The 18991-nt window shown below is 48.5% G+C and overlaps 1 protein-coding gene across 6 annotated transcripts in view; it reads left to right on the plus strand.

The window, feature by feature from the left end:
- Positions 1-15243, plus strand: part of DBF4B (DBF4 zinc finger B) — a 30499-nt gene extending 15256 nt beyond the window's left edge. For all 6 annotated transcript variants that reach the window (XM_053259315.1, XM_053259314.1, XM_053259316.1 and 3 more), the window contains exons 9-13: positions 4948-4993; positions 5498-5614; positions 6917-7037; positions 7934-8055; positions 13461-15243. In XM_053259315.1, coding sequence (XP_053115290.1) covers positions 4948-4993; positions 5498-5614; positions 6917-7037; positions 7934-8055; positions 13461-14730 — 1676 coding nt within the window. In that variant the 3' untranslated portion in view covers positions 14731-15243. The remainder of the gene's footprint in view (positions 1-4947; positions 4994-5497; positions 5615-6916; positions 7038-7933; positions 8056-13460) is intronic.
- The last annotated feature ends 3748 nt before the right edge of the window (positions 15244-18991 follow it).

Consider the following 18991-nt stretch of genomic DNA (forward strand, 5'->3'; position numbering starts at 1 on the left):
CTCATTGTCCTGTGTGTATTCCAACTCCAGCTTGTGACTTGGTTACATACCCTGATGGTGTGTGCTTTGTCTTTACTTCTAAAAAGAGAGAAAGCCAGAGAGTTGCTTCTTGCCTCAAGGAAACAGACTCTGACCTTAGAAAAACTTCCAGTGCTGAACTTTTCAAAGAACCTGGCAGGAGGGCATTACAACATTTTATTTGTTTATTTAACATTTTTATACCACCCAAACTTATGTCTCTGGGTGGTTTACAACATGTGGGGGTCATTGTTCTCTCTAATTTTTTTTCTTCTGTGTGCGGAATGAGTTTTGTTCTGGGTGTCAATATCAAAGCAGTGTGTGCTCATGTGCATTCAGAGTGGCACCTTCCTGATTTAACCTGAGCGGGATCTAAAATTAAGTGAGTGGACATAAAAAAAAAGTGTGACTGTACACACACATCTTAGAGGGGACAATGGTGGGGGCAAGATTCATGTTTATTATGGGATCTTGGCAGCTAGGGCTAACCTGTGCGTAGATGTGGGAGCGATGCAAACAGGGGTGACAAGCTTCTAATGCAAAATATTCATTTATTAAACAATCAAAGTATACAATCTCATTGGGAATTAGTAAAATCTCTGGTCGTGATACTAGCAAACCAAATAATTAACACGGGGAATTTGATAAACTAAACTCGCTTGCAAGAGTATTAATACAGAAAAGCAATGCATTCAATGATAAACATTGGAACGCATGGGGTAACCATAGAGTTATGGAGTGCCTGACTCCTAGCAAATCCACGAGGTTAACGCTATTGCTAGCTTTGCAAGACTTTGAGGGGATCGCTTCTGAGACAGGCAGGGCGTTAACTGACAAGACGAATAGTGAATTGGGGAAACCAAGTGATTGGAAAAAGAGGGCATAGGCAAAGCAAGTTATTGCACTGCAGCTGTGATCTAGGTTGGCCAGATACATCTGCCGTGGTTTTAGCACTGGTTCAAGAGAGTGGGGGAGGTTAGGGTTAAAGAGAAGATGAATGTGAGAGGGCAGTTCTCCTGGGCTTAGTGCCTCCTTAGCTTACTAATTAAGGGGTCCCTGGCTTGGGACTTTGACTTCACTGATAAAAGACAGAAAAGTGATGGAAGGAGAGAAAAAAGAATCCCTATCCTAAAGTAGGTGATTGCAGGGACTATATCTACCTGTCCTCTAGCCTTCCTGGGCTGGAATGACAAACTTAGAGATTCGCTTGGCAGGTAGGTTAGTGGCTTGTGAGGTGTTGAGAGACCCAAAATGTTCAACAGCTTAAAAATAGTGAAATTGGCTCTTTAGACCAAAAATTTTCGGAATTGGTAATCTCTGGGATTCATCCATGGAACACGCACTCCATCTAGGCTTTGCATTGGGGTTAAGGGTCAAAGTAAAGAGAATCAGCACAGTCTTGATTCCTGGGAACAGTTTTGTGAATGACAGATAGATGCGTAGGTGGTGAACTGTATGAAGCTGAATGAAGCATTAGTTCTGAGCTGGGGGGAGGGGTTATACCTCAAAATGGAGTGGTTCACCTCAAAGAATTGAACAGTTTTCACTTTGCTTCGCATACAGAGAGGGGCTCAGGCTGGTGAGATCAACTTTGCTAAGGGCAATGCAGAGTCTTGCACCTCGGTTAATCTGGGATGTCCCTTTTACATCTATTGTATTAAGGATGTGATTTTATCCCTGGATTCTAGTCCTCAGGGGTTGAGGCTCTAGTATATGCAATCAAAAATAGGAAATCTTCATGGTTGGGAAGGGGAAACTACTCTGGCTGAGGGGCAGTTTCTCTGATTACATTTAACTGACCAAGAGTGTGTTACCATATGCATACCATTTCTAGTTGCAGTTAGTTTTCTTTGAGGTATTCCCAAGTATTTATTCAAAGATATGATCAGCCCTTCTGTTATCAGTATCAAGCCGAGGAGAGAGGTACAGACGCCAACCTTCTACTGCATTCCATTGCAAAATGTCTTTTTTTTTATTTTTGGTCTCTAGTTTTGCCAGTGTGGACCTGAAAAGTCCTGGTTCTGCCTGGGAGATCTATAAGATAGTTTGGGCCGAGAAAGGGGATCAGTCTGGACAAGGGGGCTGCAGATAATAAGCAGGACAAGAAGTAGCACATTTTGTAGAATGGAAAGGAAGTCCTGCCAAGGACCCTTCCCATTGCAGTAAAGCAAGATGATGCAGAAAGGGTTACGTATTTCCAATCTTTGCTCTTAGCAATGAGGTTTAGGAACTTGCATTATGTTGTGCTAATTATTTTTTCATTGGAAATTTTTAGGATGTGTATGCTACATACTTGCACTGATTCAACAGTCATACTTGTCTTAGTTCATGTTGATGGGAGTTCCTTCACCCACACACCTATATGGTGAAACCATATATATACAACCATATATGGTGAAACCATATACACCTATATGGTGAAACCGCTCTGGGAAGAGCAGAAGGTTTCAAGTTCCCTCCCTGGCTTCTCCAAGATAAAGCTGAGAGAGATTCCCGCCTGCAACCTTGGAGAACCCGCTGCCAGTCTGTGAAGACAATACTGAGCTAGATAGACCAATGGTTTCCTATGTTTCCTAAACCCCTATTTTCTTGGCATTGGTCACCACCCAAATGACCGTGTGAAGCTGGAAATGGGATATCCCAACCAAAGAGTCTCAGGATGGGATCCCTGATACTTAGTATTCAGCTTTATGGCTATTAAGAAATGAATATGTACAGGAGAACCTTGTTATTTATGAAACATCTGTTCATGGTTCTGCGTATCTGCAGGGTGTCTCATAGACACCCTTTTTCAGTATTCGTGGATATGAAGGGGTTAAAACCCATGTATCCACAGTTCCTAGAGGGCTGAAGGTGATTGTGGAGGTAACTTCCTGCTGCCATTATGTGTCTTAGAGCCCAGGAAAAGACAGGAGGAGGCATTTTGTGGCTCATTAATAAACAACCCAGACTTTTTCCTGTGATTTTTTTTTTGGTGTGTGGTTTTGTGGGGCATTTTGCCATTTGGAGGGCATTCCTCGACACATTAGGAGGCCGCAAAGCATGTCACAATAAGTTCTGGACCATTTTAGAACTGTTTAGGCACTTAAATATCCTCCCCTTCAGCCTGCAACCTAACCTCCCTTTCCCCATAGCCCTAATGCATCATTACTCACGGTTCCGTTACTCTCGACAGTAGGCAAGAAACGGAACCCGCGCGAGTAACGAGGTTCTCCTGTATCTGCTTCCGTATCTGGTTCCTCTCCCCCATATCAAAGTGTCCATCCTAGTTTCTACATGGTTATGTATGTGTAGGGGTTTGGGCTACAGTTTGGGATATATAACCTCGCCTGTTGAAAGGCACACTTCCATCCACACCATGTACTATAACTGGAGATTGCATTTGATGCGTCCCATTCAAGTGCATTTAGACACTTACATGGAGGACAGGTCTTTCAATAGCCACTAGTCCTGATGGCTATAAGCGACTTCTGGGCTCAGAGGCTGGATGCCTCTGAATACCAGTTACAGGGGAGCAACAGCAGGAGAGAGGGCGTGCCTTCATCCTCCGCTTGTGAGCTTCCCAGAGGCATCTGGTGGGCCACAGTGTGAAACAGGATACTGGACTTGATAGACCATGGGGCTGATCCAGGAGGGCTGTTCTTCTATTCTTATCTGCCTGCAGTCCCCTGCCCAGAAAGGAAATCCTCATATAGAATCTGCTTCTGCCCATTCTGCGTATCCCTTGATGGATGGGGCAATAAGATCTGGCGGAGTTCAGTCCTAGCCCTCTTCACTGACTGTCTCCTTCGTTCTGGTGGCATGGAACTCTGATGGCCATTTCTCATAGGCTTTGTCATGCCTGGGATTTTCTCCGTACCCCTTCTGCCCTCCTCCCCATTCCAGGGAAATCCTAAACGTTCCCTTGGCATTTGAAACTGCGGACAGCCTCTCTTTGTGTGGCTGACGAGGGTCAGTCCCGTCTCCTGTTCCCTGGAGATGTGCTGTTGCAGCTGCCAGCTCTGGACTGCATCCCACTTGCTAACAATGCCGCGCTGGCACCATGCTGGCATCGTGCCTGCCCATGAGGCGGGCTGTTGTTTTAATAGAATCATCGCCTTGTTGCACACTGTTTAAGCAACAGTCACCTGCAACTGCTTGCTCAGCCATTTCTTTCAGAGCTGGCTGCCTAACAGCAATTTCCCCGCCTCTGTGTAATTTTAAGAAAAATTACTTGTCTACCTACACAGACACACATAACCATGTAGAAATTGGGATGAACACTGGATTGGGGGAGAGGTACAGATAGATAAATAAGCAGACACAGGTTATTAATAGCCATAAATCTGAACATAAGTATCGGGGATCCCCATCCTGAGATGGTTTGGTTGGGATATCCCATTTCCAGCTTGAACACGGTCATTTGGGTGGTGACCAATGCCAAGAAAACAGGGCTTTTACCATATAGGTGTGTGGGTGAAGCAACTCCTTCATCAACATGAACCGAGGCAAGTATGACTGTTGAATCGGTGCACGTTTGTAGCATACACATACTAAAAATTTCCAATGCAAACATAAATTAGCACAACATAATGCAACTTCCTAACCCTCACTGCTAAGAGCAAAGATTGGAAATACGTAACCCTTTCTGCGTCATCTTGCTTTACTGCAATGGGAAGGGACCTTGGTAGGACTTCCTTCCCAATCTACAAAATGTGCTACTTCTTGTCCTGCTTATTATCTGCAGCCCCACCCCTCTCTCAGTCCAAACTACCTTTACAGGCCTCCCAGGCAGAACCAGGACTTTTCCTGGTTCAGGCTCCCCAACTCTCCTTCCGGCCTCCCCACTAATCCAAAATGGGTGGGTGTGTTGGTTGCTATATTTTCTTTTGCTTTCATCTCTTGATAACCGAGAGCTACCAATCACTATTTGTTTTTTCCACTCTTTAGTGGTAAGGCTAAAACCACCGTTCCTGAAAATTGAAGATGAGAGTCGGTAAGAACCATACCATGCTATTTCCCATCTCTTGGGTTTTGTGCTCTTGTTTTAAGAAGAGCCGCTGGGGGCTAATGCCCCATCTCCTGCTCTAGAAGCTGTTCCTTTGTTCCTAGCTGTATAGGGTGAGATTAAGGTTACTCTGCAGCAAAAGCAAGGCACTCCATATTTCATTGAGGAGGCCTTGATCTCTCTCGTTATTGCTTTGTACATTACAAGGCTGAGCTCAAGTTCAAATTCAAGTTCAGGTTTTAATTCTATACAATCAATTTATTGTTATATAACGGTAATATTTCTCTTCTGTTTGGGCTTGTGGCTCTAACATTAAAGAACTTGAACTACAAGGCTGAGCCTTGGCAATGGAAACAAGTTCCCGGATTCTGTGATTAAATCCTTCCTAGTTCTCTGCCTTCCTTGCTGGAAGCCCTGCCGGCAGAATACGTGCATATGCTGCCTTCTGTGTCTTTCTCCCCAGGACTGATCCAGATTTCTTGCTCTATCTAGGCAACACCGTCCCTTCCTTCAACAGTTTGAGAGCTTTCCAGAACTCTGTTTCCGGTCACAGAGAAGGCACAGCCCATTCGAAGCCCCGCAAGCCGCCGCCTCCAGCAAAAAGTGGAGGTAAGGGTTGTTCACAGTGTGCAGGAGAACTCGGAGGCGAAAGCAGCTCTGCCAAGAACTGAGCAATCCTAGGCTCTCTCTGTGCCTGCATTTTGGTTGTGGAGATGTTGGCAAAACATCGATGGGATTCTGTACTAGTCCAGCACAAGATGAAAGGAGAGAACAGGAACACACACACACAAAGGAGGTCGGAAAAATGCGACCCGGCCAGCGACACCATCACCACCACCTGTGTGTCTCTGACATGTTGCCCACATGCATCACTCATGGGTGGGGGGGATATGCTGACGATGCCCCATGTGGGCCAGGCATAGAAGGAGCCAGAGCACCAGCAGCAGTGTGGAAACTGTCCCATGGCATTGCCACGCCATAACGTACAGGCTGCCCTGCCCAAGGATGCCAGAGCACCTTCTGCAGCAGTGGTTCAGCAACATCTGGAGGAACCCTGGTTGGGAACGACAACTCCCAGCATCCCCAGCTACAATATATTGTGCCTGAGGATGCTGGGAGTTGTAGTTCAGCAACACTGAACAAGAGACTTGATGTGTGAGCACTGCAAGATATTCCCCTCAGGGGATGAAGCCGCTCTGGGAAGAGCAGAAGGTTCCAAGTTCCCTCCTTGGCTTCTCCCAGATAGGGCTGAGAGAGATTCCTGCCTGCAACCTTGGAGAAGCCGCTGCCAGTCTGTGAAGATGATACTGAGCTAGATAGACCAATGGTCTGACTCAGTATATGACAGCTTCCTATGTTCCTAACATATGGAAGAACCCTGGTTGGGAACCACTGGTCTATGGCATGGGCTACTGTGATGCAGGTAGCAAGAGGCCATCAGCAGTGCTGGCAGGGACCCGGCAAGGTGGGCTTCATATCTCCTTATACAACTCTGTGTCTCTCACATATGCTCACTATTAATAATTTTGGACCACATAACATAAAGGAGAAGGCTCCCCCCCACCCCTCTGCATATATATAAAACACACACTCTATAGCAAGGGAAGTCTCCCTGGGGGAGCAACACCCACCTGCAAGGAAGCACCTTTTTGCCAGCAGATGAACTGGGACAAGCAAGAAGGGGAACACCAATTGCATGCAGGCAAACACTGGTAGCTCACTGCTTAGAGACCCAGGATAGGAACTAGGTCAGCCACCTTCTGAGTCCAGCTGGGGGACATGGTGGAACAGTGAATCTCGTCTTTTGTACTGACCAGATAACAAAGTAGTATTCTGGCTGGATTTGCTCAAGGGATGGAATGCAATGTTGTGAATTCATGCTCTTCTTCTCCCCTGCTCCACTTTCTGCAGAGCATCTAAAGGCCAACAGTCCCCCAGTGAACTGAGCCCTCACTCTCTCTGCTGCGTCAGGCCCAAAACGCAGAAAGGCTACTGTGAATGTTGTAAAGAAGCCTTCATCGACTTGCACACGGTAAGAAGGGCAACCTGGCCAGGTTGCCCTGTAAGTGCCGTTCCCTGAGAGAGCAAGCCCATTTTCAGGCACTCTCCGCCTGTTCCTTGGCTGCCAACATGGATCCTAAGTTGCGTGTGCTAAAGGTAAGTCGGACCTGGCCATTCTGGCCTTGGAGGATCCAGGCTTTCCTCCATGGATGTTTCTTTCCATAAAAACCATGAAATTCAGCACCAAAAAAAAGTTCAATTTTGTATACATTGTGCATATTTGCATGCATGCCTCCCATTTTGCTTAATTCTGGTCTTGCTGGTTGGTGTTGGGTTGGGCCCCAAAGCCCTGTCTTCAGCCACCTCTCTGTCTTCTGAAGCGCCAGCAGCCATTACCCACAGCACTGATCAAGACAGTCCTAGGTACCAATATATCCTCGGTCCTGTCGGGCAGGAGCCTCGGAGGTGCAGCTGCATCCAGTGCTGCATCAATGCAGGGGCAGGGGGAGAGAGAGCTCCTCATGGTTACATTAACCCCTCTGCAGACTAGAATCGGGTAGCTTCCTTGGAATCCTTCAGTCTTTTGTTGTCCAAACAGAGCAAGTTGCTAAATCTCGTGGTGGCAGTTTGAAACCTGACAGTGCTTGTGCCCTGGTATGACCAGATTCAGTTGGGTAGCTCTCTTAATGTGAATCCTTAAGATTCCCTGGTTTGCAGGCAGTCCTGGCCCCACTTCAGTCTCCTCACCAAAGCAGACTTCCCAGCTCCTGGACAGGATGACTTGCTCTCCTTTTGTCTGGGTTCCAGACTAAGCCACAAGAGAGTAAGTGGCATTTGCAGGCTCAGCCTCTCTGCCTCCTCACCCCACCCCAACCCGCCCCGCCCCACTGCCTAGTGCTCTCTGACCTAGCCACCTTGCCTTCACAGCACCTTCAAGACTCGCAGCATAAGGAATTTGCGCTGGATCCGTCCCACTATGCTCTTGTGGATCACATCATCTCCCAGCTGACCAATGATTTTGAAGTATTCTCCTGCTCTTCGCCACAGAGGTAAAACTCAAGTGGGTTTTGAAGGGAGAAAGAGAGGAATTTAAAGTATCCAACTTTGTGTTCCAAGCAGTGAGATGAGAGGAATTGTGGCAGACCTGACTGATGGTCTTTCGGGAAGCTGATATGTGGTAAGGCCACAGTTGTAGCAGCAGATACGGCAGCAGGCTCTGGATGGGTGAAAGGAGTGTTTTGTCAGATGGTGGTTAATTAATGTCATTGTTGCATTAGGGCAATTCGCACAATCAGAATTAGGGTAGGAGAAGCCCCCTACCCTAATCCGGGAGCTGTGGGTGCTCCTGTTTGCTGGGTGGGAGGGACACCTCTGACCCAGCTGCTGTTTCCCACATGATCCCGGATGGCACCTCCAACCTTGGGTAACTGGCCACTGGCAAACAGGAGCATGCACACCAGCTCCTGAATTAAGGTAGGAGGCTTCTCCTACCCTAACTGTGATCATGTGAACTGCCCTCGTAAGTATTGCAGTGGCGGTTTAGTTGACATTTTAAAAGAAATGGAGGATCACTGGATTCTGGCTGCTGTCCACTGTGTTGCTGGGTTTATTCCTGTGCGATGAACACGACTAAGGAACGGAACCTAAGGTGGAGCTATGCAGAGGTAGACTTGTTGGCCTCCACGGGCTGCTCTGGGGGATGCAACTTGCCAGCGTCCACGGGCCGCACTGCAGGGTGCGTCCCCCAAATCAAAAGGAGAGGAGCACATGTGCTCACCTCTCTTCTCCCCCCTGCTGACACCGTCATTCTACAGCATAATTGCACAAGGGGGAGTGATGGTTCATCCAAGCTACCTTGTGCTGTGTACCTTGACTAGATTGCATAGTGAGGGCTAGTTTATTTGCACTGCCTCCTCGCTCCCTGTAATGGTGTGGTGGAGAGAAGATGTGAGTGTGCATGTTCCTCTCCCATGTGATTTGGAGGGGACTGGTGCACATGTGGTCTGAACTGGCCTATTGACCCTTGTGTGACAAAGTAGATTGTTGTTTGGGGAACATTGCTCAAGATAATGGGGTCACCACTATTTCCCCATTCACTGCTATTGGGGTGGGGAAGTAAAATGTTTCTTTTATTTATCAGATTTGTATACTGCCTCAAACAAAGGATTTTGAGGGAGATCAGCAACATGGGTCTGGAACTGCATGTTCAGAAGCAGGATACTATGCACTGCTTGAGTTATTTGATGGCTTTGGTTAGTGATTTGTCTGTTTTGTGTTTTGTGTTTAAACCTGATTACCCTGCCTTTTAAAGTCTACCAAGGCAGCTTGCAAAAATAAGGCAGAAGACAAAAACTCAAAACAAACAAAGCAAAACACAGTGCACAGGCAAAAGCATAAACAAAAGGGGGTGCGGGGAGGAACCAAGCATGCAAGTGCAAATTACACACTTGATATAATGTGTAACTTGCCTCTAAATTAGTGTCTGAAGGAATAGAGCGTCGGGTGCACGCAGATGTTCAATGGGAGCGGATTCCATAACTGGTGCTACTAGTACCGAAAAGGTCCTGCTCCTAGTAGCTGCCCTTCACAGTTCAGACAGCAAAGCCATTTGGAGCAGGGCCTCGAATGATGATTGGTGCCTATGGGACAAGATGGTCTTTCAGGTTGCTAGCCATTTAGGGCTTTAAAGGTAAGCACCAATTGAGCCTGGGAATAGGCATCCAATGCAGACCAAATAATATTGGCACAATATCCTTGAAAGTTGCAGCATTCTAACCCACTGGAGCTTCAGAATGCTCTTCAAGGGCAGCCCCACGCAGAATGCAGTCAGTAGTCCAATCTGGATGTGACCAAAGTGTGGATAGGTCAGACCAAAGAAAGGCCACAGTAGGTGTGTCAGCCATAGCTGGTAAAAGGCAGTTACCTGGGTCTCTCCCCCCCACCCCCACCAATAAAAAAAAATTAAATATAGCCATGGATGTAGTAGTACTGCCACCCCCAACTTCAAGCCTGACATTTTAGGAAGAACATAGGAAGCTGCCATTGTCCATCTAGCTCAATATTGTCTACACTGACTGGCAGTGGCTTTCTAAAGTTTCAGGCAGGTGTCTCTCCCTGCTCTACCTGGAGATGCCAGGGAGGGAACCTGGGACCTTCTGCATGCAGATGCTCTTCCACTGAGCTATGGCCCCATCTCCAAAGGAAATATCTTACAGTGCTCTCATGTAGTCATCTATCAAAATGCAAACTGAGGCAGACCCTGCTTAGCAAAGGGGACAATTCATGCTCACTGTCACAAGACCAGTTCTCCTCCCCTGTCCAGTACAGGTTGACCACTGCTTTCCAGATCAGTTCAACCCGCCCCCTCTCCAGCATACACCACTTCTGTCTTATTTGGATTAGGTTTCAGCTTGTTCTATACAAACATGAATGTCAAACATTCAGTCAGCATTTCCACGGCCTACCCAAGAGCAAGCAAGCTCATAAGGAGATAATGAGAGAGGGTTGGATGTTGTCAGCATACAGATGAATCATCAGCCTTAATCTCCGGACCATCCAGTACTTTGTGTATATCAGCTTTCCCCCAACCTGCGACCCTCCAGATGTTGCTGAGCTACAACTCCCAGCACCCCGAGCCACAACTTATTGTGGCTGGGTATGCTGGGGGTTGTAGTTCAGCAACATCTGGAGTGCTTCAGGTTGGGGAAGCCTGGTGTAGATATTAAAAACAGGGGGGCAAGATGGAACCTTGTAGTAATCTTCCCCCGCACAGAGACCAAGCACTAAGAGGCAGAGCCAGGGGCATAGCAAGGTTGGAGTGGGCCCAGAGACAAGATTTTAAAATGGGCCACTCGCTGATATACACAAACACACTTCACAATATATAGTGCACTCACACCCCCATTATGAATACACTGAATATCTAGTTCACATTGAATCTAGTTTTTTTACTCTCTGCTACTGACGATCTCCAAGAGACTCAACATAATTCATAGGGGGTGCAACAGGGACGGGTGGGGAGTCATGTGATGTGCCTCTGGGGGACCCCTCGAGGCAGTGGGGTCCCAAGATGACTGTCTCCCCTTGCCTAATGGTGGTTACGCCCCTGGGCAGAGCACAAACCCCACAATACCACCTTTTGGGTTCTGTCTTCTAGGAATGTGTGGAGCTGCCTATATATGGTGGCCACCACTCCTATCCCATTCCCCTGCCAGATGGCTTAGAAAGATGGCATGGTCAATGGTATCAAAAGCCACTTGGCAGTCCAAGAGAATCAACAGGGCCATGCTCCCCATCCATTTCCTAGTGCAAGTCATTCATTACAGTATCCAAGGCAATTTCAGTCCCAAAACCGCATTGAAAGCCAGAATGAAATGGAGCCACATAATCTGTGTCATCCAGAAGGACTTGGAGCTGGGACACAACCACATGCTCAAATGCCTTGCCCAAAAATGTAATATTTGACAAGGTGATACTTATTCAGATCAGGCAGGAGAGCTGGCCTTGTGGTAGTGAGCATGAATTGTCCCCTTGGCTAAGCAGGGTCCATCTTGGTTCTTATTTGAATGGGTGACTACATATGAATGCCGTGAAGTACTGTATTCCCTTGGAGCATCCCCTTGGAGCATGGGGCCATAGCTTGGTGGAAAAACATCGGCATGCTTTTATGCAGAAGGTCCCAGGTTCACTCCCTGGCTTCTTCATGTAGGGCTGAGGGAGACTCCAGCCTGAAATCTTGGAGAGTCACTGCCAGTCAGTGCCCCTAATACTGAGCTAGATTAATCAATAGTCTGACCCTGGATAAGGCAGCCTCCTATGTAAAGAGGCTTTTCCAATAATAATTGTACAACCAGCTCTTGTAGGATTAATGGTATTTGCTGGACAGTCCCTGGAAAGGGAGCTGGTGGTGCAGTAGACTGTGGTCCCCACTCCAACATCGCCCATTGAATCTAGGCTGATGCATCACTGGGCAACCTGGTGGACTTAAGGCAGACGGAGCCCTCCCCCCACATCTCAGTGATGCCAGGTTGACATGTAAATTCAAGACAAAACCATGAATAACTATTTCCCTTTAACTGACCAGTCATTAACTGGCAACACACTTAAGATCCAACAGGCAGCTAGTGTGGCAGTCATGGGGCTCCAGGTTGAGATGAGTGCAAGAAGTAGCAGGCATTAATTGTTGGTTCCTTCCCCCCTCACCTGGGGCATATGGACTCCCATCACCATATCTCCCTCCTCCTTACATGACCCTCAAGGACATATTTTGATGATACACAAAGGGCTTGAGAAGGATGGGAAGACTGGCAAAAGTTGCCCCTTCTCTCACTCAAGTGACAGCACAGCAATAGTCTGGAATTCTCCCTGCTACATGTGCACAATGCTAGTCCAGATGCCAGTCAATGAAACTTTAGACATGGAAAATGTTCCACCCCACTTGTGTCTGTCACAAACTCATTGGGTGGCTTTAGGCAAACCACTCCCTCTTATCTGACCCCACACTTATTGTGCGGGGTCAGAACTCTAGAGACGATTTTGATCTGCCTGTTCTAGATGGGGTCACGCTTTCCCAAAAGGAACAGCTTCGCAGTCTGGGAGTACTTCTGGATTCACACCTCTCCCTGGTTTCTCAGTTTGAGGCGGTGGCCAGAGGGGCTTTCTATCAGCTTTGGCTGATATGCCAGCTGCGCCCGTTTCTCGAGATCAATGACCTCAAAACAGTGGTACATTTGTTGGTAACCTCCAGACTGGACTTTTGTAATGCGCTCTACGTGGGGCTGCCTTTGTACGTAGTCCGGAAACTTCAGTTGGTTCTGAATGCGGCAGCCAGGTTGGTCTCTGGGTCATCTCGGAGAGACCATGTTACTTCTCTGTTGATGGAGCTACATTGGCTGCCAATAGGTTTCCGGGCAAAATACAAAGTGCTAGTTATAACTTACAAATGGCTTAGGCCCTGGGTATTTAAGAGAACGTCTTCTTCAGTACAAGACCCACCGCCCATTGAGGTCATCTGAGGAGGTCTGTCTCCAGCTGCTGCCAACTCACAGAGATGGGCCTTCTCAGTCGCTGCCCCAAGTTTGTGGAATGCGCTCCCTGCTGAGATACGATCCTCCCCATCTCTGGCAATTTTCAAGAAACTACTGAAAACGCATTTCTTTAACCAAGCTTTCTCAGCTTTTTAAAACTTGTTTTGGCTATTTAATTGGTGTTTTATGATGTTTTTATTAATTATTATTTTATGTAGTTTATAGTTTTTGTTTTGTTAATTGATTTTAGTGGTGTTTTAATGTAAACCGCCTTGAGCCTTTTGGAAGGGCAGCATAACATTTTAAATAATAAATAAATAAATCTGTGATGAGAGGTGTTTACAGGGTAGACGTTACAACAGAATCAAGTGTATATTATGTAGAACATCTGAAAGTGCCTTATATCTCCTCCTCCTCCTTCCTCTCAGGGCATCTCTGGATACTTACGATGGTGACCCTTTTGGATTTCAAGTGGCGGATGCTGAGGGAGCAACAGTCTCTCCCTCCGGTCAAGCAGAGGAGTGCTGTGTGTTTGCTGAGGTAGAGCAGCCTGTCAGCCCGGAGGGTTTAACCCACTTGCTCGAGGACCAAGGCCAGCTCACAAAGCCCCCTCTGAAGATGCTGAAGCCCCCTATGCCACTTGTGTTGCACTCCCTGGAGTTGCCCTCTGACCAGACAACCGCTAATGACAACCGCGAGCCCGACAAAGGAGGAAGAGAGGCTGCAAATGCTAGCCCAGAGGCCATGGCATCCACTGGAGAGGAACATGGTGCTGCCACCCAGCAGAAGAGGCTCTTAGCACAGCCCTCTGTGCTGCCTCGCAAGCGCAAGCTCTCTGCTTCATATGGGCAGGCCAAAAGGAGGAAAATATTACTTGAAGAGCCCCCAGATGAGAGGCTGGTAGACAAGAACTTGCTCCCTGGTGGCCAGGATGTTGGCACAGCAGCAGGATGCCCTTTTCCTCCTCTAAGTGATAAGCAGACAGTTCCTGGACATCTTGGCCTGCCCACAGTTCCATTCTGCACCCCCAGCCCTCCATGTGCCTTCCCACAACTACCTGAGGAGGGCCTTCCCTGTCGCCCTTCTAAGCTTGTTGCTGTAGGCATTAGTAGTTCCCAAATCCCAGTGCAGCATCTAGACCAGAGTGAAGTGTTTGCTGTATGCCCCTGTGAAAAACAGGACACACATTCTCCTTGCAACTTCCTTAGTCCTAATACTGAGTTGAGAGAAATGTCTGGCTTACCTGTGGACAAGCACCTAACCCCCAAGTTGCCAGGCTCTATGGACCAGCGGTGCTCCCCTTGCATGAACATCTCCGAGCTCACACAAGATGTGTTGCTACAGCAACCAGGCCTAGGCCCAAGCCCTGGCCTGCCTCGCCCTCGCTGTCCTAGAACCAATCCTCCTACTGAAGCAAAGAGCTCTTCCTCAGAATCGGAATGGGATGGGCCACTTCTGTGTGTGCTGGCAGATGCCTCCCGTCTCCAGTTCCAGTGTCCAGTTGATGCTGCCCTGCTAGGGGCCAGTGTCAGCATGCAAGACAGTAGCTATGACTCCCACCTCTGCTCTGTGCTCTGGCAAACGCCAGAGCCCAACTGGGCCCACAAGGAGAACCCAGATTGCTGGAACAGCCGCACAGAGATGGAGAGGCCTCCCTTTTCTGCAGTTGGGGCCTGCCTGGAAAATTGGGCAAGCTAGACTCTTCTCTAAACTTCCCTCAGCCTGCCAGCCTCCACCACCACTGTTTCACTTTGCTTTGCTCTCTGATGGATCTCCTCTTGGCAGAAGCAGCGAGAAGAGTCTTGTGTTGTAGAAAGAAGCACTTGCTGCACTAACACTTCCAATATCCTTCCCCCACCTGCTTCTTCCTCCAGGAAGTGGGGGAATGGTCAGACGAGCATAGAGCTCTTGGGCAGCAATAAAGAAATGGCCAGGTGGGCTCTTTGAACTGCCTTTGAACTTTTGTTACTTTGCAATCCCGGATAAAGGAGAGTGTTTGTCTATAGCAGCTCCTCTCACATCTACATTCTGCACCTTGTAACAGAGGGGGTAGAAGATCTGCCAGTGAATGACTTGGATTTTTCTCCCAATATACTCCTGATCTTTCTGTAAGCACTTATTTCTCCATATGAACCTGGTGTGTGTTTTGTGAGTTTTTTGTTTTTAGTAGCATTTTACTACCCCCTTTTTGAAAATAAATTTATTTCTGAACATGTTGCTTAAAGGTGTGTTTCCGTTCTGTGACTGTGGGGATCTGAGCAATTTCCTTTCTCTCACTCTTATATGTGCGCATATGATCTGGATAGTGGTTCCAACATCCTTAAGGACTGGGTTCTGCGCCTGTGCAGACCATACTTCGGATAGAATTCTCTAGCTCCTCGCGACGCCCAACCGCCGGCAGCGCGTGGCTGCGGTACTCTTAAACAGCGGTTAGGCATCCCCTTTCCTCAGTTTCTTGTTGACCGCCTTCGGGAAACTTTTGCTTCTCAGAGAGATTACTAAATAGAGAGCTACGACTGGCACGGAATTTTACATTCATAAGACCCGCCTGTCCATCCCCGCTGCATATTTGGGTGAAGGAGAAGAATAAGCTACGGTGCTTGCCTTTGAGTTATATCATTATATCTACCTCTACTCAACATCTTAGTGCCAGTCGTCCTCAGTCACACTGAATGGCTTATCACCAAGAAACTGAGGAAAGGGGACGCCTAACCACCGTTTAAGAGTACCGCAGCCACACGCTGCCGGTGGTTGGGCGTCGCGAGGAGCTAGAGAATTCTATCCAAAGTATGGTCTGCGCAGGCGCAGAACCCAGTCCTTATGAATGTATGGAACCACTCTCAGATCACCCGTTACAGGCAAGCAACCTGATTAACCTTTGGACTAATTACAGTACCTCACTCTGCAGTGAGATACATGCATATGCTATTGTGACAAGCTTAAACCACATAGAAACCCCAAACAGGATCTCGAACCTAATGCAGGACATGCAAATACCTCAGTGTCACTGAAACTTGGCGGCACTGCTGGATTTAAGAAGAGGCAAAGTAAAACTTGCCTACAGCAGCACAATTTGAGGAGTGGCAGATTTTTCTCATGCTGAAAAAGGCCTATAATGGACTACAGATGGGGTGTGTGCACTCATTTGGGAGGGAGGAGGGGAGCGGGAAGGAGCTCTCCCTCACCGCCGCAAAGCAGGGATGTGTGTGAACCTATTTGTCGGCCCTTTTTACGGGCCTCCGAACAGGTTCAAACACCCGATGGTTCGCCAGGTTTCAAGGTGGGGCAGGGATAACGTTAAGGGTGGGGGAGGGTGCTCTGGCCCCCCTGCTGTGTTCCTCCCACCGGCACTCTGTCAAACTGGTCCGGTGGGGCGACAGTGTACCTCCCTGCCAGTCTGTCCTCGGACCACTTCCGGTCTGAGGAGAAGACGGGGCAGCAGGGAGGTATGCTGTCGCCCTGCCAGACTGGTTTTACAGAGAGCGGCAGGGGGTGTAAGTGCCCCCTCCCCTGCCCTTAATGTTATCTCCCCCTTGAACTGGACCCCGCTCTGTTCTGTGTGCATCCCTACTGCACAGTGGTGCTGCTTTAAGGTAAAAGGGAGAACTTTCCCCATACCCCACCACCCTCCCCACTGCTGCCCCAGTCAGTCACACAGTGGCATTCTAAAGTAAAAGGGGAGACTTTTCCCTCCCCCCCCCACCACAGCCCTCCCTGACCGGTGTGGCAGCTTGTAGAAGGAAAAAGGGGGGGACTTCCTCCTTGCCACCCCACCCTCACTGTGGCTGTTGGGGCAGCAAATACTACTAATAGTAAATAGTTCTTGCATGGAGTCAAAATGGATGACTTCAGCTAGGATTCTTTATGCTTTGTATTGGAAAGTTAACTCAATTCCGTCATTAGATGAGTGGCAACTTAAGCTTTGGGAATATGCATCAATGGCAAAGATTACATCATACATAAAGAACAAATCAGAAGACAAATTTGTTTTAATGTGGGAACTGTTTATACACTATAATTTGGTACATGGTTTAACTCCACATCTGAGATTTGTATTTTCTCTGTAACAAGGCCACAAGTTTTATATTTTCAATTTTTATGTTTGATTAATTATGTAGATATGTTCCTTCAACTGTCATTGGACTAGAATCCTCTATAATAAAAAGCTTAGGTGTGATCCCGTGTCTCTGCGCACATGTCTTTCTCGGCCGTTCTGGGCATGCGCATAGCGCATGCCCAGAACGTCCGAGAAAGATACGGCCACAGAGACACGGCGGCCATGTTAGAGGAGGAGGAGGAGAAGCGGCGGCTGAGGAGAAGCGGCCGCCGCGAAGCCAGGCAGGGGGAAGAGGCGGCGGGGGAAGCTGGCCGAGGCGGTGGCGGGGCCGAGGCCTGGCCGCGCTGCCGAAGCTGGGCGGGGGGAAGAGGCGGCGGCGGGTACAAAACAGCAGCAGCAGCGGGTCCGGCCTGGCCGCAGGGAAAGGAGAGGCAGCGGCGACGGGACCAGACCTGAGCTAGAACAGATAGACTCAAGCTGCACCTGTTGGAGGCCAGCCTGCCCTTGCTCCCCCCACCGGCCCCACCCATGGGGCTGCCCCCCCCTCCCCGTGGCAGTCTCCGCCAGGGCTCTTCCCTCTCTCACTCACCCATTTACCGGGGGCACCTCCACGCGACCCTCGCGAGGGGCTGCGGAGCAGGCGTCAGCCATCAGGCACTGGCTCAGGCAGCCCTGGCAGCCGTGTGGTAGGGGTCCTCCCGCCCAGCTCGGCGGCCTCCGTCGCCTTTGCCGTACAACATGGCAGCACTCTGGCGGGCACCCCGGCGCTTCCGCTGCGGGCCCTGGCTCTGCCGTACGGTGCGGGCCCTCTCAGGTACGCGGTGGGAACCGGCTTCCCGGGTGGCGGGGGCTGGGGGGGCTCAGCCCTTTCGAAATGGGGCCTTTATTCGTCCTGGCAGAGCTGCGCTGTACTTTGAACGGGAGTATGCATGCATGCATGCATGTATGTCAGGCAGGCGTCCAACAGGTGAAGCCCCAGCGTATTTTTTGCACGGATTGTCGGTCTGGGAGCTCTTTGCCTGTGGGGGTAGGTTGTGAAAATGCGCAGGAGTGAAGCTAACCCTACATCTAGGAGAGGTCTACAGGGAGGTCCGGCCTGCCCATAGGGAGGGGAGAGACAGCGAGGGCGGGTCCGGCCCGGGCGAGGGAGAACAACCCTACTAGCGCCCGTTATTTTAACGGGCTTAAAAATACTAGTTAAATAATAAGAGGGGACATGGTGGGGAAGTGGAATTCAAGTTGCTGTATTCGATAACTGTGAGATGTCATATTTGTTTCTTTTTCCTTGTTTAAATTTTTTAAAAAAACTATTTTAATAAAAATGGAACCTACAAAGAAATCGGTGTTGGATGCACAGAGAGCTCTCTGGACAACTGAGATGCAAAAATGACATGTATAAGAAATGGGAGGAGGGACATATAACCCTTCTGTTACACAGAAGAATGGCTCAAATCTGTAGGGCTGGTGTTAGGTAAGCTAAGAGACAGAATGAGTTGAGGCTTGTGAGGGCTATAACAACCACCAAAAAGGGCTTTATATAGATATGTCTGTTGCAAGAGGAAGATCAAAGAAGTGGTTGGAATCTGCTGCTTCGAGAAGATGGTTAAATGGTAATGGGTGACAGAAAGTAGAGCTACTTCATGCCTATTTTGCTTCTGTCTTCTCCCAAGAGGCAGATGTGGCCCTGCTGGGTAAAAGGTGCACAACTAAAGAAAAGAGGAGGCAAATGTATCTTAAAATAGCCAGGTAAAGAAGTGGCAAGAGAAAACCGAGCTACCTTCAATGAGTTTAAGCCTCCAGGTCCAGGTGATTTACATCCCTGGGTACTGAAGGAACCTGCAGGTGTGATCTTGGAACCAGTGTCTGTAATCTTCGAGAACTCATGGGAAATTTATAAGGGTG

Source organism: Hemicordylus capensis, chromosome 6 (genome assembly GCF_027244095.1).
Source record: "Hemicordylus capensis ecotype Gifberg chromosome 6, rHemCap1.1.pri, whole genome shotgun sequence".
Classification (NCBI taxonomy): domain Eukaryota; kingdom Metazoa; phylum Chordata; class Lepidosauria; order Squamata; family Cordylidae; genus Hemicordylus; species Hemicordylus capensis.